Source organism: Varanus komodoensis, unplaced genomic scaffold, assembly GCF_004798865.1.
Source record: "Varanus komodoensis strain SLA01 unplaced genomic scaffold, ASM479886v1 scaffold12, whole genome shotgun sequence".
NCBI classification, from domain to species: domain Eukaryota; kingdom Metazoa; phylum Chordata; class Lepidosauria; order Squamata; family Varanidae; genus Varanus; species Varanus komodoensis.
Window position 1 is genome coordinate 31,158,434 of NW_025335349.1, and position 24,770 is coordinate 31,183,203.

Sequence of the window (24,770 nt, forward strand, 5' to 3'; positions counted from 1 at the left end):
ACACTTCCAGACGGGCCCTCTCAAAAGGACAGGGTCCAGATATACATAAAGGAGGGCTTTCAGAAGTAATTGTTTGGATTGGCTTCTGCAGACCACTCTGTGCATGCTCAGAGATACATTCTGTGGTGATTCAGTTTACTGGGCATACTTGGGTGAATAAAGAGCATTTTGCTAAAGAACAGTCTGTTGATTTGAAAGTGTGAAGGGAGGAAAACACCAGCTCATGACAAAACAGAGATGCTGTTTTGAGATGTGACCACTAAGATCAGTGGAGGGTTTCCCTTTGAAGATGCGACGTGACTCATCGGATCAGACCAGAATCTGGTAGTCACCTCTCAGCTCTGGGACCTCTTCACTCCGGAGCCTTAGCAAAGCTTTTTCAGAAGCATTGCCATTTGGGCTCATTTTGGGAGCCATGCCCTAAAAAATGTTATGAGTGTTCTATGCTCAGTTGAGAGCAATTAATCCTATAATGAATTGTCTTTGGCAAATGTTGCTTGCATCAAGCTCTAAATTAAAGTGATAAATTACAGCCAGGCTGTAAATTAAAATAAAACAAGCATATCATGCTGAAGTGGTTGACATGCCTATTCTCTTCCTGTACCCAGCCCAGGAAATGGGTCAGAACTGTTGAATAACTCAAAACATAAAATTTCTTATGTTCAAAAAAGATACAGCCATTGCTACTGTGATTGCCTCCGGAAAAGCTTCTCATGATATTACCAGTGACCAGGCTGAGGAGAAGGTGTTTTGCACCAATGGTTTCAAATTTATTCACTCGTGGCACAGACATGGAAATGGAGTGATGTCTGTTTTTACTACAGTACCCATGACCAAAGCAAACACTGATGCGGGGAATTGGATCAGGAGTCTTCTGAAGAGTTAATTTCCATTTGATGGACTTTAATTAGAACATTATTTTCTATGGATCCTATCATTTTAACACCTAGTCTAACCATAATGCAGTAACACCATCTCACGTAGATCATGTATCCTGTGTCACTGTGTGATGTGTAAAAATAGGCCCTTATAACAAAATTGACACTCCATAATCATTCACACTATGATTTTTCGGTTTTCTTCAGCATCAAATGGCTTTTGTCTAGAATCAGCACTTCCTCCACTCTTGTTTTTGGCTTGAGGCAAGCAGCAGCACTGGCACCTACAGGGAAAGCCAGGGTCAGGTACGCCTGGCTGGGGAGGGAGGGGAGGAAGCAAGTCTCAGGGCCACACTCACCTGCAGGCTTCCACCGCTGCTCTAAGCCACAGGAAGCCATCAGCGCAGGCATCCATGAAGCCCAGGACTAACCAGATTCACTGGCAGGAAGCAGCTCCGCAGTGTCCGGGAGGAATTTTCCAGCCCCACCTGGAGATGCTGGGGATTGACCCTGCTCAGTCTTCTGCATCTTTGCGGACTGACTGTGCCAGGTGCTCTGCCACTGAGCCACGGTGCCCTCCAGGGAGCCTGTGCTGTGCCCTGTGGGATTTTATGCAGTGCGCCTCTTGTTTGGCCAGGCCACACGTGCTCTTCCCACAGTTCAGTGGGTTTGCTGTGTGGATCCCAGAGCAATTAGCACAGTTGCTGTGTCCAAGCCCGTTGAATGCGAGCCCTCCAGAACTTGCCTGTGTGCCTTCAGATGGAAAAACCCATCCGAATAGAACATCCCGGCAAGAACTCCTTCATGTGCCCTATGGACAGAGGGCTGGGGCAGTGCTGCTTGGACAACCTCCCTTGGAAAGTCCCTCATCATGATCATTCGGCTGTCAGGCTGTGGATTTGCACGTAGTGAAGTGCAGCCTTTACTCGCGTCCCTGGGTCTAAATCTTAAGAACCGGTTCCTGGATCTTTCTTCAAGGTGATCTTTCCACAGTGCATGTGCTGCTGCTGCTGGTTTTGATCCAACAAAAAATTGTTCTGCTGTACAAATCATGGTCCGCTTTAGTGCTCTGGCTGGATGGTAATTTAATTAGATGGCTTTTGAGTTGTAGCAGCTGTGTGCTATGGTGATGTCCTCAGAGAGATATCATTGCTATGGAGCTTTCTGTCATTTGGGGTGCATCATGCGGTGTTAGCCAAGTGTGTCAGGTATAGTCTTCTCATGTAAGCATCTGGCTAATGAATGTCGTCTTTCAGCATGAGCTAATGGTCAGCAATCTGGAGCGTAACATTTTGGATTTGATCCCTGCCACTTCATATTAATAAATAACAGCAACCTGCCTGTCCTTTGCTCTTTAGAGTGTTCGAAAGACTTCATATGCGTTATTCTGATGACCCTTATAGCATTCTATAGCATAGTCAGTATTGTTCACATATTGTAGAAGGCAGGATTGTGGTTGAGAGGAAGTTTGCCTGCCGTATGTCTGTTCTGATAATGTTTCCTGGCTCACACTGACACACTTTTCAGAGCAGTCCTATTCCCAGTCGGGATCACTCACAGGTCCCTTGCACCGGAAGAGCAAAGTGTAGTGGGAAAGAGGAAAAGGAAGGAGGGAAACTGTCGCAAAAACTGAAAGCTATTGCTGGCATGGCACGTATGCTACTAGGGCTCTTGCTGTGGCAAGAGGAAAAACTAGGAGAACAGGATTGGCAAGGAAGAGGAGCCCTAGTTAGACTCCCGTGTTTACTTATAGTTTGACTAGCACCTCTCTCAGTTTTTAAGAACTGTGGTTTATTTTCCAGAAGTTTACCAAGGATCCAAACTTTGCTAAGCTGTTGAGATGTTACAGAAAACAAAATTCTTAATTCAGTCACATAAGACATTATTTCCAAAGATGCAAACTGTGGAAGTCAAACTTATTTTTGCCGTGCCCATGAATATTTATGAACCACACGGTGTCTGCTGGTAACTCTGCGCATCTTTAGATACACCACAACATTCTCTCCTCATTTCTTCATGCCTACCCACCTATTCAGCAGTCCCTTCGAGATGCCTCATTTCTTTCTTATGTTTTTGCACGCGTTTATGACCTCGAACAGCCCCAACTACTTCACGTTCCCCCAGAGAAGTCTTCACTTCTTGAAGTTAATTTGGACATCTCCAGCAAAGCAAAATAAGTACACAGCTGCTGATGCATTGATTTAGCATTTTAAAAAATTAACCAGACATTTTTGTGAGACAGGAAAATGTATACACAGGAAACAGAAACATCGAACTAAACAAAATGTTATGGATGCTAACTGAAAGTCTACTCTACACGGTGTGTTCACATAATCAGAAGACCGCAGGAATATAGAGAATATGACCTCTGCATCTAACTGAAGCGAGTGATTTCCATCTGACTTTTCCCCAGGGATCACTTCCAGCAAGCTGATGCTGCGGACAAAATATTCCTGGGAAATGATTCAGATTTAGGCAGTAGCTGTGTATACATTTTTCAAGAAAAAAGTGGGGCATGCTTCCACTATTTGCCAGAGGAAAGTGATAAAAGTACTCCAATAAACACTGCCTTTGGAATTATTTCATATGTGTATATATTTATATGTATGCATGAAAAGTTCACTGTATGCACATAAAGCGAACTCCTGGCACTGTGCTGCATGCAATTTTGTCTGTGCAAGAAGCTGTTAGCAAGAGGACGTGCGTTGCTTTTCTCTTGAATACTGCTTAAGGAGTAGGTTTTAAAAATAGATTGTTCAAGAAACTGCAAAAAAGAAGAAAACTAGAAGTATTTTTTCATTAGCTTCTATTGTCCAGCATGTGTTTTTGTTTCTTTCCATACCGTAAATGAGACTGTTAAAAAAAAAAAAAAAAAGAAGCCCGGGCTAGCTAGCCTGTTGTAAGCAAACAACAGCTGTGAGCGGAGATAAAGCACAAAGCTGTTTAACTAAACTTTGCTACCATGATGAGATGAGCCGGAGCCTAATCACAGTGGCCGGCATTATTTACTAGGATCTTGTTGGGGGCATGACTTGCCTTTGGCAGGCAGGGCCTAGCTCAGGTCGCCTTTTTCACACAGCGTCCTGCAGGCCCAACAAAGGCCGAGGCCCAGGGTGGTGGGATCCCCCGTGGAGATGGAGTCTCCGCTTCCAGGTCAAGCATTCTTCCCCATTCTCTCCCTCTGGAAACAAAGGGCAGGCTTGTTCCACGGGGCAGCCCCTCTGCTGGGCTCCTGTTCAGCAGAGGCAGGGATGAGGCAGCTGCTCTGTGCCAAGAGCCACCTGCTTGCCTGCCTCCTGATGGGTCTTAGGTGAGAAGCAGGTGTGGAGGAGGGGAGGCTACAATGGGGTCCTTATGAGTGGCAGGGTCTTGTATTACCCTCGCCCTTCCCTGCCTGTACCTGTTGACCCGGCAGTAGTAACGGAAGATTGTCTTCAAGTCTAAACCCTCCACCTCCCCATGAAATAGGTCCTCGGTAGACTCGCTTTAATTGGATTGCAAATGGGATGATTTCATTCATATTTAAGGCTTTTTCTTTTTTGCGAGGTGGATCTGGGTAAAGGCTGCTTTCATTTCTGAGAAAAGCAGCAAGGCTGTGTGCCTCCAGAGCAAGCCCCGGGTGGCAGCAGGGCCAGCTGGTGCCCAAATTCCTCAGTGTGCCCTCCATGGATTGAATTGCCTGCCTTTTCCCCTGTGGAAAATGTGGCTGCACGCAGGTGCCTTCCCCACAGCTAGGTGACCACTGCAGCCAGCCAGCCTGCAAAGATGCCGTGCACTGGGCAGTCCAGATCCTTGCGGGGAAACACAGTCCAATCTGGAAGCATCCTGACCCCGGAGTAGCACTGCCTGGGCTATCCGGCTATCTCCCAGGCAAGCAGCCTGAATTCGGTCAAGTAGCCCGGAAATCCCTCGAAGTCTCTCAAGTCAAACAGTGGGTCCTCTTGCTCTTCCCACTCCCAAGTCTGGCTGTGAAGGACTGCTGGGGGCTCCGCTGTGCCATGGATGTCTATGGGGCAGTCATGAGCAAAGGTGTCCTGTTGCGACGTCGCCGTGGATCTCCCCTCAGTCTCCGACTCAGCTGCAAGGGAGGGTGGGCTCCAGCTGTAGTGGCAGAGGGAGGGTGAAAGTGGAGAACCCCATGCGGCGCCCACCACGCCTGAACAGGGCCTGGCCTGCCTCCTAGCAGAGAAGAGTGCCTGGCAACTATCTGTTGCGGCACCAGCAGGATTGCTCTGCAGGAGAGAGTGGAGAAGTGGGCAGCCCTGTGCAGGTGGTGACCAGACCACACACAAAGGAAACATGATGTAGAAACACCAAGAAAAGGGACTCGGGAGTGAGCCAGGTGGCAGAGGATTAAACAATTCCATAATCCTGAAGGGCCTAGGATAGGGCTGCTGCTCCTAAAGGATGATGTGAATACCTACTGGTACCAGTGATGTGACTGGTGCATATGATTGGGATAAAGTTCTTACTCAGTTGCTTGACTTGCTCATTGACTTATTGGTCCATATCATGAAGGCCATAGGGGAGGTGGTGAGCTGATCTGCCTAAGCAGAGCAGACTCTCCAACCCCGTCGCTGAACAATTGATCATATTATATTTGCTTCTGTGTCGCTATGACACATGTACTTAGTAAAGTCTGCATGCATGTGTGAGTGAGGCGTTGTTATGGCTCAGGATCAGGAGTCCTCTGCAACTGAGGTTTCTGGTGGCAGTGCATCTCAGGAGGAATCACAGCCAGGTCCCGGATCTTCACAAGTGGGGTCTTCAGCTGGGTCCTGCATCCTGTTCTCTTGATGTTCGGGAGGAGCCACTGCACCCTTACTACAAGGAATGGTCCTCAGACTCCTCCAATAAGGAGGGAAGCTTTGGAGAACATTCCCCAAGCATCTCCTCACTCCTTCGAGAGTACTTTCAGAGAAGGATACTGGCCCTTTCAGAAAACCGGATACAGTCTTGAGGAGGTAGAAACATAGAAATAGAGCGAGTCAGAAGGGGCTCCTCAGGCCATCTAGTCTGACCCCCCAGCTCTAGCCAGCTCCACTCACAACATGCCTACCATGTCTAGCCTATCCTTGAACACCCTCACCGATGGGGCCTCAACCACTTCCCATGGAAGCCCATTCCATACCCTTGGGGTCCTAACTGTCAGGAAGTACTTCCTGGCATCCAAACTGAACCATGGTTCCCTGAGCTTTGCTCCTTTGGAGCGCGTCCTGTCTTCCTCTGCAGGGGAGAACAGGTCTCTCTACCCACCTCCGTGTGACATCCCCTCACATACCTGTATGTCGCCAACAGATCCTCTCGGAGTCTCCTCTTCTCCAGGCTGAAGAGACCCAGTTCCCTCAGTCTCGCCTCATATGGCTTTCCCTGCAATCCGGCCACCAACCTTGTGGCCCTACACTGCACTGACTCTAACCTGGCTATATCCTTCCTGTAATGAGGGGCCCAGAACTGAGCGCAATACTCCAGTTGCAGGTGCACCAGAGTCGTATAGAGTGGTAATAATAACTCTCTCAATCTAGAAGCCACCCTTCTGGCTAGGCAGCCAAGAGTGGCGTTTGCCCTCTTGACCACAGCATCACACTGCTGACTCATGTTTAGCCTGCAGTCAGAGAGAGGTAAAGACCCTGAAGAACTCTCCTGACTTAGCTATAAATCCCTGCCAGTTGCTTTAAGACACTCTTGGGGTAACTTGCCAGTGGGTTAGCTGCAGAACTGCTCTTTGTGGTCTTGATCTTACTTACTTTGTGGTCTTGAACTTACTCAGAGTCCCTGGCTGGCACCTGTGGTGTTTGCGGTGATGCTAATATTGGCACTGTTCCAGTCGCCTGTCCCATGTTGTGCCACCTTTCCTGAGCCATCTCCCACAGTAGATGACAGGATCCCTGATGGGGCAGGACAGATAGGCAGTGATTCCTAGCAACAGCAAGGATGAAAACAAGCCGGACAAAAAACATTGGAGTCAACAGTGTTTGTCTAATTTCATTCTGATCACAGAATTTGCATTTCCCTGGAGCAAAAATGGTATTGGGATGGATGGGGAGAGAGACAGAATTTATCGTTGTTCCTGTAATAAATATTGTTGAAAGCAGCACTGAACAGCATACTTGGAGACAGAGACTGCAGGGAGTGGAGGGGAAAATCTTCTCATCCTGGAAGGCAGCGGGTATTTTGACACTTTGGAAACGTTGGACAGGCTTCTAGAAACAGCCCTCAATATAATTACCTGCTAGAATGCTCTCTGTTCCAAAACAAATATTTAGCTGTAACATTTAAATGGATGCAGTATTTCTTGAAGCCAAGAGTACTGGCTAATGTGATCCAGATCTCTGATTACCCCGTGTCTGCATGCCCTCAACTTGATGCCTTGTCACAGAAGCTGGGAGGGGAGGTCCTAACATTGCCAAACATGGCAGGGAGGGAGGGAAGAGATAAGTATCTTTCGGCTGTATCTCAATTATTAAATCCCCCCAGTGAGAGCATTTGCAAGCACCAGTACAGCTTTCCCTTTTCCTTTGCTTTGCCAAGGAAGCACTTCCTTGTCTTTTCTTTTGTCCTTCAGGACCGCTTATTGCAACAGGTCATAGACTCATAGAATAGTAGCATTGGAAGGGGCCATGAAGGCCATCAGGTCCAAGCACCTGCTGTTGCAGGACATCAGTTTACCCCGTCCCACTCAGCTGGCTGTCCAGTTTCTTCTTGAATGTATCTAGTGTGGGAGAGCCCATGACCTTGTTTAATCCTAATTGAGACCTGCTCTGGTTAGAGAAAGAGCCTGTCCTCTTGTTCTGGGTTCCTTTTAAAATCCTGGATGACTGTGAACATGAAATATGCCTCCTTTGTACCTGAAAAAGGCACACTGGCCACATTTCCAATATTGTTATTATATTCAGCTCCATGATAATGCACGCACTCATTTTTTCCACAGGCTGCTGGCGTGGGTGCTGCTGAGCATGATGGCCATGTTGCGTGTAGTCAAGAGGGAGGACACAGTGAGAGCAGATTTACATGGGCAAGCAATGGGTGTCCAGCGTGGCACAGGGTGGGTGCAGAACCTCTCTCAGCACAGGAGCTGATTCCATTTCGCAGCCGCTCTCGGAGGCCACACTCTAGTGGCAGGTGAGGAGAGTGGGAAAACCACCCCTCGAGAGTCCGCTGAAGGTGTGCGATCAAAAGAATGTTTACAGTTATTCCGTCAGATAGGAAATATACCTGGCATGTAGGCAGTCCCTGCATGATGTAAGGAACTACGAAGATGGTGTCTGTGCAGGATGGTTTTATAAGTTATCAGTTACATACACAGTTTGGAGAGGGTGGGAGTTTCTGTGCACAGTATGCTAGAGGCACATTAGGGATAAGTTAACACAAAGAGAAGAACCTTCCGGACAGGTAAAAAGTTAGCATATTGTCAAGTGATGGGTCTGACTCGACTTTAGGACTAGCAAAAACAACAGCAACAACCACCACCACCTCCTCCAAAGGACAGGCCTTTCAGGAGAGGGATATTAGCAGTTCTAAGGCATACCTGGGAAACAAGACTTGTAACATGGATTCCTAATCAGATCAGGAATCCCATCTTAAGTCTAAAGCTGTTCTTACAGTGTCAGGTTTTAGCAGCAGCCATGCTATGGCAAAGCTTTTTCTTACTTTGTCCTGACACAGCTGAGTGGAAGGCAAAGGATGTGGGGCCCATTCCACCTTATCTTAGCTGATAGCTCTTCTTGCCAGTAACTCAGCCTTGAGCAAAACATTTTGGCCTTTCAGGAGGAGGAGGAAAGCAGCATCTCCAAGCAGCCGGTGGTCAGGGTGAAAGGGGGTGGGTCAATTGCAAGAGCTAAATTGGCACCCCAGAAGGGCCAGATGTGATTTTTGGGCATGAAGTTCTGCGCCCTGGCAAATGAGGCATACTCTGTCAGGTTTCAACAGCCACTTACCCATTTGGTCCTACAGCTCTTGCTCTAGCTGCAGGTTTTCTAAAACAGCCATCACGGCTGGTGGTCAGGAATTCTGGGAGTTCAAAACACCTGAAGAACATCAGATTGGGAGAGGGTGGGCTGTGACATTGGCACTGTACTGAATCCCAGCAGTATTTGGCTCATGGGAGCAGGGAATGAAGTGGAAAGTCAGCTGAGGAAGAGGCATGCTTGCTATGGGGGCGGGGGGGGGGGGAGCCATGTCTGTGTGCCTCCACATGCCCAAACCAATTTTAAAAAGAACAGCTAGGACATGGATGTGGATGCCTGGTCCTGGCACAAGCTTGCTTAGCTAGCTGTGTTCATTTGTGGGTTTCCAGCATCCACCAAACTGTATTCTTCAGTTGGAGAGTTTAGTGTGTAAAGCAGATGTTCCCCGTTTTGTGCTTGGATACGAAGGCAAGGTTAAGAGACATGACTAATGTCAGAGAGTGCAAGGATACTGGTGAAAGCATAATTAACATAACAGTTTGTTGCTCTTACAGTAGTCTTTATGATCTTGTTGTCCCTCCCTCTGCTTCTCGGGAAATCATGGCATAATATATACACTGCAATGTGCTGCTCATCCCTATAAAATTCAGCCTCCCAAAGCTGCAGATAATGTAGCCATCCCTCTGCCATCTATAAAAGCAAGGAGAGAAGTAAGATTTTTATTCTCTGTTGATGGCATGTCTGTTGTGTGTGGCACTTGAATGTTGTTATAGATACTTCTGCTTGGCTTGAGGGGAAAGTAGTTATCCGGGGGAAAAAGGAGGATAATTACGCTTCATCTTATTTGGTGCTTTTATTTTGTAGATTAAGTATTGCTTAATAATAAAACCAGGATGGCTTTATTATCTTTTTGTGAGATAGGTTTTTAAGGAGTTACATACCATGTCATCTTGCAGCTTTAATAGCCGTGAGGAAAGGGAAGGAAGGATATAAATTTAGACCTTGGTTTTATTTTTATTTTTTTTACAGTGCTTAGAAATACTTTTGTGGTGCAGACATAAAAGTCTATAAATCACATCTCTGGCATGTTGCTATAAAGCTTCTCAGCACCGGTGCTATACTTTCAATAACTTGGTGGTAGTCTGTAGAGAAAAATCAATTAAATCTTGCAGCTCAGTCAGTGACAGGATTTGCACAGCATGACAACCCATCATGGGTAACTGGCCACAGTTTGTTGTCTTGTCGTCTGAATTTAGACAGCTTTCCACAGGAAGGCTTATTTTTTGGCAGCAAGCCCGTGGCATCTTCCACAGGTTGCTCAATTCGCGATTAATATCATCGCGCCTTCCAACCCAGAGAGAGCAATTTCATCATGGCTAGTGAGCCACGTAGCAAGAGAACAACCCACGCTGCTGCTTTTTGCAATATCACCCTTGCCTCCACCCACAATAACCCCTTGTCGATATCCAAGTAGCACATGAGAGCAATCCTTTCTGGTGTACCACCTTTAAAAAAAAAAAGAAATCAGCCCCAAACAATTGTGCAATTCTGGTCCTGATTTTTATTGTTATTTTCATTGGCCTTTCACAAATACATTTTTGCAGCTGTCTGACATCTGTGGTCTCACCTGGTCATGTTCCTTGTACATGGAAGAAGTAAATGGAGTGAAAAACTGTGCTTCTTTAATAACAGAGCAGTTATTGCATGTGTGCAAATTTCCCCTCTGTCTACTTTTCAGCCCCTAAATTGCTGCACGTTTCCTTCTACTCGCTTTCCAAACATTTGTGTCTGTTTATGCAGTTTTTAAAGTTTGGAACTGAAGTAACCACAGCAGTAAGTGCTGGAGCCACAAACAGACCCCTCCCCCCTTTTATGCAGTGTGTACTTTGTTTGTTCCCTAAACAATCTACACCATGTAGTTTATTCAAAGGGTAGTTTAACATTTTATGTGAACTTAGCCACTGATTGCATTTGTACAACATTGCAAGCCATTTTGTGTTGTTACTGATGATGGGTTGTCTTGGCATACTAAGCCAGAGGGATTCCCAAAGGGTGGGTTGTAGGACCCTGGCGGAACCCCTGGCCTCTTCTGGGGTTGCTGTACTACATCCAAATGCAGGCAGCTGTCACTATTGTGGGTACTATTTGGGTACTATGGTGGATACTATATACTATATGGTACTCCTTCCATATGTGCCTGCCTGTCGTGTGGCTGGTGCTCCTTCCCAACAAAAACAATTACTCCAGCAGATACTACGAATGTCTTTATTCTAAGAAGCATTACATGTAAAGTCAAAACAGGATAGAAAGTTGTTCTCTTGTTTTAACGAAGTTCAACCCACACTTGGTTTATGAACCCTCTGCATCCTCCATCCCAAAGGCAGAGCGCTGTGACTCCTCTCTTGGTGTCGTTCAGTCAGTCTGGATTCCAGCTGTCCCAGTGTGCGCATGCACCTGGGAGAATGAGCATCCTCAACCCCCACCCCTTGTCCCTTACGAGTATCTGTTTGATTCTCATGCCCTGTATCAGAAGATTGAGAGTCTGTTTTCATGTTTACTCCCAAATTGTCCTGTTTTCGTGCCTCTGGTCTTGTCTCTGCACCTCCTTATCTGGCCCATTCTTGCTCTCAGCATCTGTGAGAGTGGGGAGTAAAGTTTGTTCTGCTGACACCAGAAATAACTCTTCATCGACACTCTGGTTCTCAGGAGAAGTTTCCTCCTCTTGTGTGCATGTAAAGGGCTCTTCTGAGCACGCGTGCATGACACTGCCTGCACCTTAAGGTCTGGGGCAGATGCCCTTCTCCAGATGCCCTTCCTGAAGGAGATGAGGAGGGTGACTACCCGGAGAAGGGCCTTCTCTGTGGTGGTGCCCCGATTGTGGAATTTGCTCCCCAGGGAGGTTCGCCTGGCGCCATCCCTTTATTCTTTTCGGTGCCAGGCTAACCCCTTTTTATTTTCCCAATGTTTTAAGGTTTGATTGTTTTTAATATGGGTTTTATTGTTGATTAGAATTTGACTAGGATGCTGTGTTTTATTCTACTTTGCCTTATCATGAAACCATCCTGAAACTATAGTAGGGGACGGTTTAAATAAGTCATACATACATACATACTAGAAACTGGCCAGCAACACACTTTGCAAGAGTAGCAAAGCTGCTTGCTGCTTCTGCCAAGCTTGCCTGGGTACCTGCCAGTGCAAGTCACCCCCCCCGAGTTCCCAAGCAGCACTTGGAGGAAGCTGGCACTGGCTGAATATTTCAAACTGTGATCATGAGCCATTTTAGATCCCTGCAGCTTGTGACCACTTTAACTTTTGGGGGGGCAGGGAGGACAGCCGGCTTTCACAGTCTCCATTTTGACAGCCACAAACAATGCCTTGCAAGTGCCCAAGTGGCACATTGGAAGGGCTGCAAGAGGTTAGGAAACATTTTTTTAATCCCTCTTTAAAAAGAAGTTGCTACACTTGTGCAGCTGTGGAGTTATACAGTTTTGAGTGCACCCCTTGGAAGCCTCAGGTGACTCCATGCCCCAGGGTGTAGCGTCAGTCAGAATACATGGGATGCCGACCATGGTAATCAATCTAAATCCCAATATACCTTTCCTCCCTTTGGTTTCTCTTGCAAGTCATCAGAAGTCAAGGTGGTCTTTGCCTACAAAAATAAGGTGGTAGGATTTATACTCCCTTCATGGCAAGAAGCTCAGCACAGCACAGCATGGGAGCCTCTTCTGTTAAGCAAAAGCCTGCTTCTACGGATTCTCTTCTTGCAAGAAACGCAGGCACAAAGGAACCTGGAAATCTCATTGGGCTATGGCAGTTCTTCTCTGTTGTTCCCATTGTACAGATTAGCTCTCCTTATTTGATCCTGACCTTCGGCTGAAGGTGCTTCCAGACAAGTCATTTAAATAAATCATTGTCCTGCCTCATTCCTGGAAGTTTACAAGGATTCCAAACATCACTCGACTTGGAACCCTCAATTTAGAACCTTCCCACGTATTTCCACCCACTTGTTCCATCTTTTGCCTTACCGCAAAATACACTAAGGAAAAAAGGAAGGAATTGCTGCACAATGCAACGTAGCACCAGGAACCTCTGTCGGGAAGCACCTTTTGCATCATCAGATTGAGCTTTGAGTCTGCCTTTCTGTCTCAGTCTTTGGAATACAGCTGAACAATCTTTATTTCTTCCTTTGTCATGTTTATCCCAAGGTAGCATACATGATGCTCTTCTTCATTTTATGCTAGCAGCAACAACCCAGTGAGGTAAGAGGCTGAGAGTTAAGTGACTGACCCAAAGTCACCCAGTGAACTTCATAGGAAAGTTGGGATTTGAATCCAGGGCTTTCCAGTCCTGGTCCAATATTCTAACCACTACACCACATGTTCCCAATTGGTAGGCCTGCTCAGCCTGGCTTTCAGGCCCCTGGCTTAGCTTTTGACCAATTTGATGTACACTGACCCAAATGTCTCACCTGTTCCATTTCAGACACTGGTCCTTCACCACTGTCCATGGTCTGCCTGGTGTGATATGTTCTAGGTTTGAAAAATCTGGGAAGGTTCTAAGACTTTTATGGGATGAAGTCTGGAATTGTCAAAATAGACAGTATTGTAAAGTGAGGGAGCTCAAAAGGAATGGAAGAATCTCGTTTTCTGGGATAAGCCTGCTTCTCTTATAGCCCAGGTCTTCATGGGGATGAACACTTTGGCAGAAACCCAGGAAAGTACTTAATTTTAAGCATGTGGATGCCTGAGTAGTCTCATTTACTGGTAGCTGTACTGTGTACTAATTATAGCTGCCTGGAGCAGAGTTATAGATGCGTCAGACTCCGAAAGTTAATGGCTCTATGAACGTTGCTGAGTGTTTCCTTTGTTGTGGGTTTGGAGATTGGTTGAGTTGCAGCAGAAAAGAAGGCAAGGCAGTAAGACCTGCTGCAGCTATAGGTACCATTAACAGTATTTATGTTCTAGTATTTCTTGCTGTATTTCAGCTGGAAAGTTATATGTCCTCTCAGAGGAAGAAAGGATATCTCAGTCAGAGCAATCTGAGACTTTGCACTTCATGGGACAAATCCAGAACAGCCTCGTGGTGCTTAATTCACCAAGGCATTTCCCCTGATGAAGCTTCAAATACTTTCTCTTCCCTTCACGGAGGAAAGCAACATACTTTATTGTGTTGTACAGTATTTCCTTCCCACTGGTCCCATCTAGAAACATAAGGAGCTCCCTTGTGCAGAGTTGGATCGCTCTTCCATCTAGCTCAAGTGCTGTTCATGCCAGGCTTTCCCAACCCCGTGTCCTGTAGAGGCATTCAACCACAATTCCCAGCACTGGTGCCCATTGGCCATGGGGGCTGGTGCTGATGGGACCAAAGCTGAAGGCATATGGAGGGTGCCGGGGGGTGCGGGGGAAGACTGGTCTGTGCAAACTGGCAGCAGCTCTCCTGGCGCTTGGACAGCTTTTTCCCAGCCCCACCTGGGGATTCAACATGGGACCATTTGCATGCACAGAGGTGGCCTGTCACTGGCCCGCAGCCCTCTCCTTTCCCGGTCTTGCAGCGTGCCATTTCTCACATGGCGAAAGCGGTGTGAGTCCCATTGTAGGGGACAGGCTGTTCCTTGATAGGACAGGTGTCGCACAGTCTAATAAGCAGGAGTTGTGAGCTGCCTCCTAAGTGCGCTCAGTTTGCTTATCAGCTCCAGCACATATGCCCAGTGTGCGTGTAGAGTGGAGGAAGCAAGAGCCTTCTCCCAGGAGAAGGAGTCTGGCAACTCATCATTGTATTTATTAAAGTGGAACTTGGCAACAAAATGTCCATCCTCCATCATGATTGCTCAGCTGTTTCAAGTCACTTAAAAATCTGAAACCTGCTAAGTGAGACGTCAGTTAAAATAGCCATTTTAATTAAATATATGACAAGCTATTTTTAACATTCCAAAAAGCTGACAATGACATCTAGACTCATACAGGTCGTGGAATGCTTTTTTCCTGTGCAACAGCTGATTCAGAAATGAAGTTTCTACAGGGTGTAATGCCTTAGTGCCCACCAGCACCACAAGGTCTTCGAATGGTAGCCAGGTTTCCAAACTTAGAGCAGCCAAGTCAGCAATGGAAGCAAGGAGTGTGTGTCCGTTGGCCAGCAGGAAAGGCTTCAGTATACTCTGTTACAGGCCTAAGAAGTGTTAAACAAGCCACTAACAGTATAGGCAGGCCGGATGTACCTCTTCCAAAATGGGCCCTGGATGTATCTCCTGATGGGGCCTAGCCTCTGTGTCCTGAGCTGGGATGGAAAGCATAGGGTCAGCATATCCACACTTCTGACCATCCTGTCAGGTAACCACTGGGGGGAAGGAGCAAAAGGTGGAACAGCTGAGGAGAAAGCCACAGGTCAGTGGTTACTAAAAATCATGGCTGCCGATCAAGTCCAACCAAAATCTGGGGATGCTTATTCGCAGTTATGCACATGAATATATACAGAGCCCTGCAGTTCTCTGAACCTGTGGACATCTCTGCCTGTGCAGAGTCCAGTTCTTACGTTATATTTAAAGAAATGGAAGGGCTCTTGCAAGTCATAACTATTTGGCTAACAAGTCATGTGGGAAATGATGTATTCATCCATCTGGAAAAAGACTCCAGAAGCAGCTTAGTGGCATATTTAACTTTTGTTAAAATATGCATATTGTCGTCGTCACATTACATAGTTTTTCAGGCATTAATGTGTTTTGGGAAAGTGCAATGGATGCCGTTAAGTCATCTGAGCTTACTTTTTCCGGCATTCTAAATAATCCAATAAACCACTGTAGGGAGAATGAGCCTTTAATGAATCTTGAGTACATTTCTCCCAGTCTCTCTCTCATTTTGAACGTGTTCTGTCCATCTGCCTCCAGCTTTAATAACCTACTTATTGAAGAAGCCACATATCAACTGCATGGGAAAAAGCCAGGTGGCCTTCCTTGAATTTTTGGATCTGAAATAGTGTGCCAGCCCACAATAAAGCCTCTGTTATTACTCCTAGTGATTAAATTCTGGATTCATGAAGTGCAATATTACATAACCTCAGAAATCAAATAGATAAATTGTGACCATATGGGAGCTTTTCTGCTTGGGTATTGCAGACAGAACAGATGATAGCATATTGATATTACTCTGTTTCCTGCCCGGGTTTGAAGGGTCATTTCACACATTACATAGCAACAAATACATATATCTATATGAGCAAACTGCATGCACACTGGACACAGAACTTCATTCAGTCTCAGCTTTTTGCCTAATGTACCTATAAGGTTTTCAAACACCTGCTTGTCACTTTTCTGAAAGTGTGGCCCCTGAAAAGCTAGAATGAATAAAAGATCCCAATGAAAAGGGATCTTGAGATTTGTGGTCACTTCTTGTGAGCTTGCAGCTTCATTAACAACAGTTGTGTTATGTATGACTCCATTCTTTTTCACTAGCTCCTTCTTTCTCTCACGGTAGAAATATAATGGAAGCCAGGGTATATAGGACTGCATCATGTTGGCTTCTGGAACTATAAAATTTCAGAAGTATGGGGAAAAGTGGCAGAAATCCCCACCCCCACACCTCGAATATTAAGCCCTCGACACGATCTCAACATGCCCAGTCCTGATGCTTAAAAAGGGCTACAGAGAAGTACTGATGAGAGTGTTTCAAGAAAAAAATCTTCAGCTGGAGAAGAAGTAAATACTCCTGTCTGCAGTAATGAGAATTGAACGTATCTGATCTCCTCCCACTCACCAAGTCACACATGCAAAAGTGAAATATATAATTATGTGGTTAAAGCATATCTTCAACTGAGAGAAGGAAGACAAAAACAAACTATATCTTTGCCTAGATGGAAACCTTTTACTGTGTTGTTGGCAAAATAAGTGACTTCCTTCTACAGATAGAACACATTTATTTAAGTTAAATAAATATAATATATTCAGGCTTGGCATGGAGTTTGATTCTACTCATGGAAGGGTTGAAATTCAAAGGAAGATCTCACTGATAGAAACTAACTTCCATTAGTTTCCCCTTACCCCTGAAGTAGCCCCTCCTCACACTTCGAGGACCCCCTGTTTCTCCAGTGCAGATTTTCAAGGGCTGCAAATGAAGCAGACAAATGGCAAAACTTGAAATCTCTTTTTCCGCTGGCAGGAGTGAGCGGAACTCCACCTATAAGACCCCTTTTGTTGGCAGAAGGCAAATCAGACTCCGAGGCACAATGCTCATGAATCATAATTTGTTGTAGTTTTTAAATTTATTTTGGAAATAGAATGTATCTTAAACAAATTCCACATCCATCGGTCACCATGTGCTTAGTTACTTTTTCTGCAAGTAGATTCTACAAGAGAGAATTCTACTTCCAGCTACTTCTCTTTACCTTTACACAGTGCTTTTTTTGTAAGAAAAAAGGTGCCGGAACTCATGAAATCATTTACCTTTTGCACGTAGTCAATCACTGTACACACACCCACACACGTCAGTTGTGTAACGAAACATAACGGTCGCCGCCCGCAGTAAGCACTCAGCGCACGACCACTTGACCAATCACAAGCCGAGCAGCGCCACAAGCCGAGCAGCACCATCACAACCAGCGCGGACAAAGTACGCATGCATCGGATTCGACACACAAGCTGCCCGCATGCACCGTTTTAATGATTTTGCTGCCAACCCGCTATGCTCAACAGGGCGGTTCAAATCCATGTGAACCAAACATCAAATTTTCAAAAGTTACTTTTAAAACTTGGAAAAACTGTTGAAAAAAGGTGCTGGAACTCTGTTCCAGTGCGTTCTATGACAAAAAAAGCACTGCCTTTACAGATTCTTGTAGCCCAAAGAGCTGAGCAAACCTAATTGCACAGCAGGTTTAGGTTTCTTCATTGCATTTAGCTAGGAAGGGTCAGCATAAAAGTACTCACCTCAATCAATACAAAAATACAAGCAGTTCAGAAACTGAGGGCTGAAACCAAACTTAGCATTAATCTTTTGTCTCAAATCAGCTTTACACCAAGGTAGCACCATCATGCCACAAAATCTGAGAAATGCCAATAAATGCACAGTTTGATCTAAAAGAACAATAGATCTCACCCTGTACTACCAAAGAGTGGGAGAACAATTAAAACTGCAGATATGTCATTTTTACAACTGCCCTACTTCTTCACACCAACTATCTTCACAACCTTCCCAACCTGGCACCCTCCATTAATGTTAAAATACAACTTCCATCATCCTTACTTAGCAGCTAATCTAGCACTTCTGGAGAGCACCAGGTTGGGGAAAGCAGCCTTAACCAAATTACACCTGATCCCAAAGAGGCCTGGAAACCGTCGTTTTGTCAAGGGAGCTGGGGTTGTCCAACCGTGTGCTCAGCACCCTCCAAAAACGGTGCTTCCAGGGCTCTCTATGGGAAGTCTCACCAGTGTCACTCACATATATCAGTGGAGAACTGTCTTCAGTGCTTGATTACATAAGAATGATGAGTGATTCCCAGGCTCCTTCTTGAGCAAAGTTCATCTCTAGGTTTTGCCCATTTCTGGAAGAGCACTTCAGTCAAGGTGCCAGTGCTACACAAGTAGGATCTCCATGTAGGGAAGAGCATGAATGTGCCCACACATGTCTTTTTTCCACACCGGAATTTCTCCTGTCTCAGAGCTGCAAAGTTTGAGGCAGCCCCATTTGCGTCCGTTGCTAACAGGGAAGTGCATCTGGAGGGGCTCATTTTAAAACCGAACAGTAGAACCGTTGTTAGGAGTAGCTATCTGGAAAGCTGTAAGGTGGGTTAGATATATTTTTAATAAATACTAAACTGGAAATTGTGCTTTTGCTCTGGCTGTTGCTCGGCCCTGTTGCAGTTGAAATTCTTTTTCAGAGGGTAAGGCCATTGGAAGACATATCCTCTTGGGGTGCTGTCAGTTTGTCCCCTAAGGGTTTTAATTTCTTCAACTAATGCCAACATTTACTGCTTTCATAAGCTTGCTAGTTTAAATGGCTCTTGGCATTTTTATCACCCAGATGTGATTGGAAGCAACCAATATGCATCCTCTCATAAAATTAATGGAACGTGAGTGTCGGCAGGTGTTGAAAACAAAGTGTTTCAGTGGCTGCCTGTGCCACCAGCTTTTGCGTGCGTCTGTTTCTACTTTCGTGTAGAACATTTTCTGCATTATTATGTGCCTCAGATTTAAAAAGAGAGAGAGGGGCAGGAAATAGTCTGATTTGACTGGGTGTTGGTAGCTGAGCACCATGTACACAGTAGGTTTGAGGGCAAATTTTAAATCCCCCTTCCCAATTTTTACATCTTCCCCCATTAACCTCACCATTGTCAAATGAGAGTAAAACAGCTGATTTTGCCCTATTTTCCTGCACATTTCATTTGTAGTATTTGGCCATCTCACTAAGTACCTCATCTCAGGACACATCCTGGAAGGGGAGCTGGCATCCTGTAGCAGGTGAGCAGTTTGGGGTCCTCCAGATGTCTTGTCCTGCAGCTCCCATCATCCTTAACTGTGGCCCATGCTGGTTGGGTAGAGAAGTGCTGTGAAGCAGGCCACAAGTCGTCTAGATCTGCTCTGCAGTCAGGCTACAGGGCTAGCCCGACTACTTGCCCACCTCAGGCAGCGGGTTTTGGGGAATGGGGCAGGAGGTGTTAAAGGAAAGGACTGTGCATGGCTTGCCCTTTGTCCCTATCTTAGCCCACTGCCCTTAGAAGCTGTACAGGATTTTGTCCCTTTCTCAGTGTGGATGTCAGGTTCAAGTGCCAGACTGTCTATGGAATGGGGGAAGGAGGGTCATTGCTGTCTTCAGACAGCAAGAAGACTTCAGGCTGGCTGTGGCCTTCCAGGTTCTTATTTCGGAGAAGGATGACCTGCTTCTGTGCAGGTAGGCCTATCCTGAGGCAAGGTAGGCATATTTTGAATGCTGGGAAGGATGGCAAGGGAGAGACAAGCAAATCTCACTCTGTAAGATGCCATCCTCTGCTTTACTGAACTGAGCAGGGGCTGGAAAAGAGCACTATTAAATTTAGTGGGGCTCAGGAAGGAGAACTTCCATCCTGGGCTTTAAGACTCCAAACCTGAAAGGTGCATGTCATGCCTTTTCATCAAGCCCCATGGAGAATATCCTGCTCTGGGTTCATGGACTAGTTAATGCAATTATCCAAGGCCATGTACCAAATTAATTTGGACTGAAGCTTTTTTCATACAATTACTCTGCTGCATTCATGGCAAGGTGCCTTTTGACTGGTGGTACTTGGAGCCATCTGTCCAGAGCCACCCAGGTTAGCAGCAGCCTCTGCTAACAAGCTGCCTTGGAAACAAATGTGGCCTTATTTGGCTATTGCACGGTACAGAAATTTCATAATTTCATGTGCCCAGACTGTGGATTAATGCAAGCCACAGGGCACACATTGACCAGCCTTGGCCTGGACTTACCTGAATTTGCAATAATTCAGTCTGTTATCATTCTGAGTCTCTCATTTAGACACTCTAGGCTGCGAATCTGTTCTCACAGTTTACCTAAACTGCTTTCAGTGATTTATTATACTCTTGGGGTGACCTTAGGTTGGTTGTTGGCAACCCTCTAAACAGGCTAGTGGATGAATTAATATGAAATTTGGGATCCCCATTATTTTTAAAAATTAACATAGAAACAGAGCAAGTCAGAAGGGGTCTCCTGGGCCATCTAGTCTGACCTCCGGCACCAGCCGGCTCCACTCACGACATGCCCACCATGTGGACGTCCAGCCTATCTTTGAACACCCTTACCAATGGGGCCTCAACCACCTCCTGGGGAAGCCCATTCCACACCCTCGGGGTCCTGACTGTCAGGAAGTGCTTCCTGGCATCCAAACGGAACCTTGGCTCCCTGAGCTTTGCTCTGTTGGAGCATGTCCTGCCTTCCTCTGCAGGGGAGAACAGGTCTCTACCCATCTCCATGTCGCATCCCCTCACATACCTGTATGTCGCCAACATATCCCCTCTGAGTCTCCTCTTCTCCAGGCTAAAGAGACCCAGTTCCCTCAGTCTCGCCTCATACAGCATCCCCTGCAAACCAGCCACCAACCTTGTGGCCCTACGCTGCACTGACTCCAACCTGGCTATATCCTTCCTGTAATGAGGGCCCAAAACTGAACACAATACTCCAGTTGTGGGCGCACCAGAGTCGTGTAGAGTGGTAGTAATACCTCTCTTGATCTAGAAGCCACACGTTAAGATACGTTCTTGCCAGCAGATGGGGTTTCTATTGTTATTAGGGCCATGCAATATCATAATTTATCACAAATAGTCAAACAGATATTTACTCTTATAATATCTGTGTTGGTCCAGATGGCCAGTCAGGTACACCTGATAAAGTCACAGTGTCCACTGGTGATAACTCCTTTACATTCTTGTTATTTATCCCACATAGCCAGTAGCTACACCACTCCCAAACCAGAAGGTTCTATTTTGGGCTATTTGGTTACACTGCCATTGACAGATCTGTCAGTCATGATGGATCATAAGTATAAATAGTTTTGGTGTGGGCATGATGGAATGCCCCGTGGTACTACAGCTGTGCCAACAATTGGGAGCTTTCTAGACACCCACCCAGAACCTCTTGTTTACCCAAACATTTCAATAGCTTGATTTAGAGAAGTCTTATGGCTGCTCTACTGTCATTAGAGTATTGGATTCCCAGCTCTGAACTCAGAAACGCTCTTTGAAGTTGGAAGTGGCGCTAGTCTGAACTATTCTTTTGAATGGATCGACTATACATGCTACTTCAGGTTTTTTCATACCTCAAAGTAAGCACATTTTGCTACTGTTAACCTTACCGATAATTCAAGATTGTTGTCATTATTAACAATGCTTTTCAGATAAGGTAATACAACTGTATTTCCATCATGAGGAGTGTGATACATCATCATATTCCTCCAGTTAAGTCAAGAATTTATTTCCAGCAGCTCTATGATAAAAGCCTGCATATTTTAGTTTGGCACTGTCAACAACACCTTGCACTGAATTGAAAATACATTATGCATCATGCCTGCTAAAAGTATACTTGTAAGAAAGTTTTCTTTCAAATTTGTAGGTACTAGCCAAAATGACAATTTTTTTTCTGGCTTAGTACACATCTCTTTCCCTCTTTTTCTAAAATAAATTGCTAAGTAGTCTAGATTTCACAAGAAGGAATAAAGAAGGAATAAAAGTCAGTCTTTCTACATTTCAGACTCTGATTAATTAGCAGATCAAGTTGGTCCATTTTGCATGATCACTGTGACCTGCTTGAGCTGCAGCCTTTACCAGTACATCCTGAGTGCCATTTGCTTAAATACTTGTTCAGGTATGGCTTTTTATATCATCCAAACCTATGCGGCAGGCCTCATCTGAGGGGGAACAACCCTCAAATAACCCATGGCCTGTTGTCACATGATTGTCCTCCCTCAACAGGCCATGGCATCCATGTTCGGATGACGTGGCAAGCTGCACCCAGACAGGTAAATAAGTAAATGGAACCTGGCTTACACTGCAGCAAAAGCAAGCCACCATTGCTTGGTAAAGCTGTGGTGATCATGTGAACCAGACCTGTACAGAGCAGTATTTTCTGGTAAAAACAAATAGAAAGTTTCTTTTTCAGAATAACTGGAAAATTGGTTTTACAAATCTATTTTAGCATCTTCCTCAAAAGCAATGATATGGCTGTCCTCCTTTAAACAAATACATATTAAGAGAGCAGAAACAGAGTGTGATTGATTTATATTAACTGTCAGCTCTTTCAGGAATGAAGTCCGAGTGTGGTGGTTTAGATCAAGAAGTTACACCAGAAAGGGGGCAAGTAGGAAAAGCTTTAAGGTAGCTGTAGCATTGTGGCTCTCCTTGCAACTCCCGTCAACCCCAACCAGCATAGCCCATGCTGACAGATGATGGGAGTTGTAGGCCAAAACATCTGGAGGACCACAAGTTGCCCAACCTGTTCTAAGTTAACCTGGTCTGGCTTCCTGTCACCCGTAACTACTAAATCTCCCCCTTTTGGCAATCTTTGACAAGCCAGTTGAATTAATTAAAAGTTGAACATGCCGATTTAATTTTTCCTGCTTTTCTTGTTATCTTTTTCCTCAGATGAGTAACAAAAGGTCCAATAGTTTTCGCCAAGCCATTTTGCAAGGGAACAGGAGGCTGTGCAGCAAGGCCCTGCTGGAGGAGACGGGACTGAGCCTTCCCCAGAGGCTGATACGGCATGTTGCGTATGAGACGCTGCCGCGAGAGATAGATCGGAAGTGGTACTACGACAGTTACACCTGCTGCCCCCCACCTTGGTTCATGATTGCCATCACCATTGTAGAGGCAAGTGTCTTAACGCAAGATGGTTCAGGTGGGGTGTCTTGGGCTGTTCTGCTACCAGGACTGGGGAGAGAAGCTTGCTTCTGGATATTCAGGTGTGGTGGCGTTGTGGAGCTCAGACGCATGGGGTTGAAATGCCAGGACTTTTTAATTATAAAATCTGGCGTGTGATGGAATGTTCTGGGTTTCTGGAATGCAACCTGTTTGCAAAAGACTTGAGATGCTCAGTATCACTCTGAGCAGTTTTGCATAAGACAATAACATGCTAATAAGTGCCCTAAGCTTTCCACTCACTATTTTTGCCATGAGTGGGTTGATGTATTGATTATATTTCTAATCCACCCAATATCTAATGTTCCCTGGGTGGATTATAAACCATTAAGAATGCCACAGAAGAGTTAAAAATATAAAATATGATTGTTGTTGTTGTTGTTAGTTGCGAAGTCGTGTCCAACCCATCGCGACCCCATGGACAACATTCCTCCAGACATTCCTGTCCTCCACCATCCCCCGGAGTCCACTTAAGCTCACGCCGACTGCTTCAGTGACTCCATCCAGCCACCTCATCCTCTGCCGTCCCCTTCTTCTTTTGCCATCTATTGTTCCCAGCATTAGGCTCTTCTCCAGGGAGTCCTTCCTTCTCATTAGGTGACCAGAGTATTTGAGTTTCATGTTCAGTATCTGGCCTTCTAAAGAGCAGTCAGGGTTGATCTCCTCTAGGACTGACCGGTTTGATCACCTTGCGGTCCAAGGGACTCGCAGGAGTCTCCTCCAGCACCACAATTCAAAGGCCTCAATCCTTTGGTGCTCAGCCTTCCTTATGGTTCAGCTTTCACAGCTATACCTTGCAACTGGGAAAACCATAGCCTTGACAATACGCACTTTTTTTGGCAGGGTGATGTCTCTGCTTTTTAGTATGCTGTCTAGATTTGCCATGGCTTTCCTCCCCAGGAGCAAGCATCTTTTAATTTCTTGGCTGCAGTCCCTGTTTGCGGTGATCTTGGAGCCCAGGAAAATAAAATCTGTCACTACCTCCATTTCTTCAACATCTATATGCCTGGAAGTGATAGGACTGGATGCCATGATCTTAGTTTTCTTAATGTTGAGTTTCAAGCCAACTTTTGCACTCTCCTCTTTCACCCGCATCAAGAGACTCCTTAGTTCCTCTTCACTTTCTGCCATGAGAGTGGTATCATCTGCATATCTGAGGTTGTTGATATTTCTCCAAGCAATCTTAATTCCAACTTGTGATTCATCTGTTGTCCCCTTCTTCTTTTGCCATCTATTGTGATTCATCTAGCCCCACCTTTTGTATGATGTGCTCTGCATGTAAGCTAAATAGGCAGGGTGACAGTATGCAGCCTTGCTGTACTCCTTTCCCAATTTTGAACCAATCATTAGTTCCATGTCCAGTTCTAACTGTTGCTTCTTGACCTGCGTACAGGTTTCTCAAGAGACAAATAAGATGGTTGGGTATTCCCGTCTCTTCAAGAACTTGCCACAATTTGTTGTGATCCACACAATCAAAGGCTTTAGCATAATTAGATGTTTTTCTGGAACTCCCTAGCTTTCTCCATGATCCAGCGTATGTTGGCAATTTGATCTCTAGTTCCTCTGCCTCTTTGAAATCCTGCCTGTACTTCTGGTAGTTCTCGGTCCACATACTGCTGGAGC

General features: G+C 45.6%; 1 protein-coding gene across 1 annotated transcript in view; it reads left to right on the top strand.

Annotated features, from left to right (window-relative positions):
• RHBDL3 (rhomboid like 3) overlaps positions 1-24,770 on the top strand; it is a 128,072-nt gene that overhangs the window by 86,534 nt on the left and 16,768 nt on the right. The window contains exon 5 of the mRNA XM_044421486.1: positions 22,875-23,099. Within this exon, the coding sequence (XP_044277421.1) occupies positions 22,875-23,099 (225 nt within the window). The remainder of the gene's footprint in view (positions 1-22,874; positions 23,100-24,770) is intronic.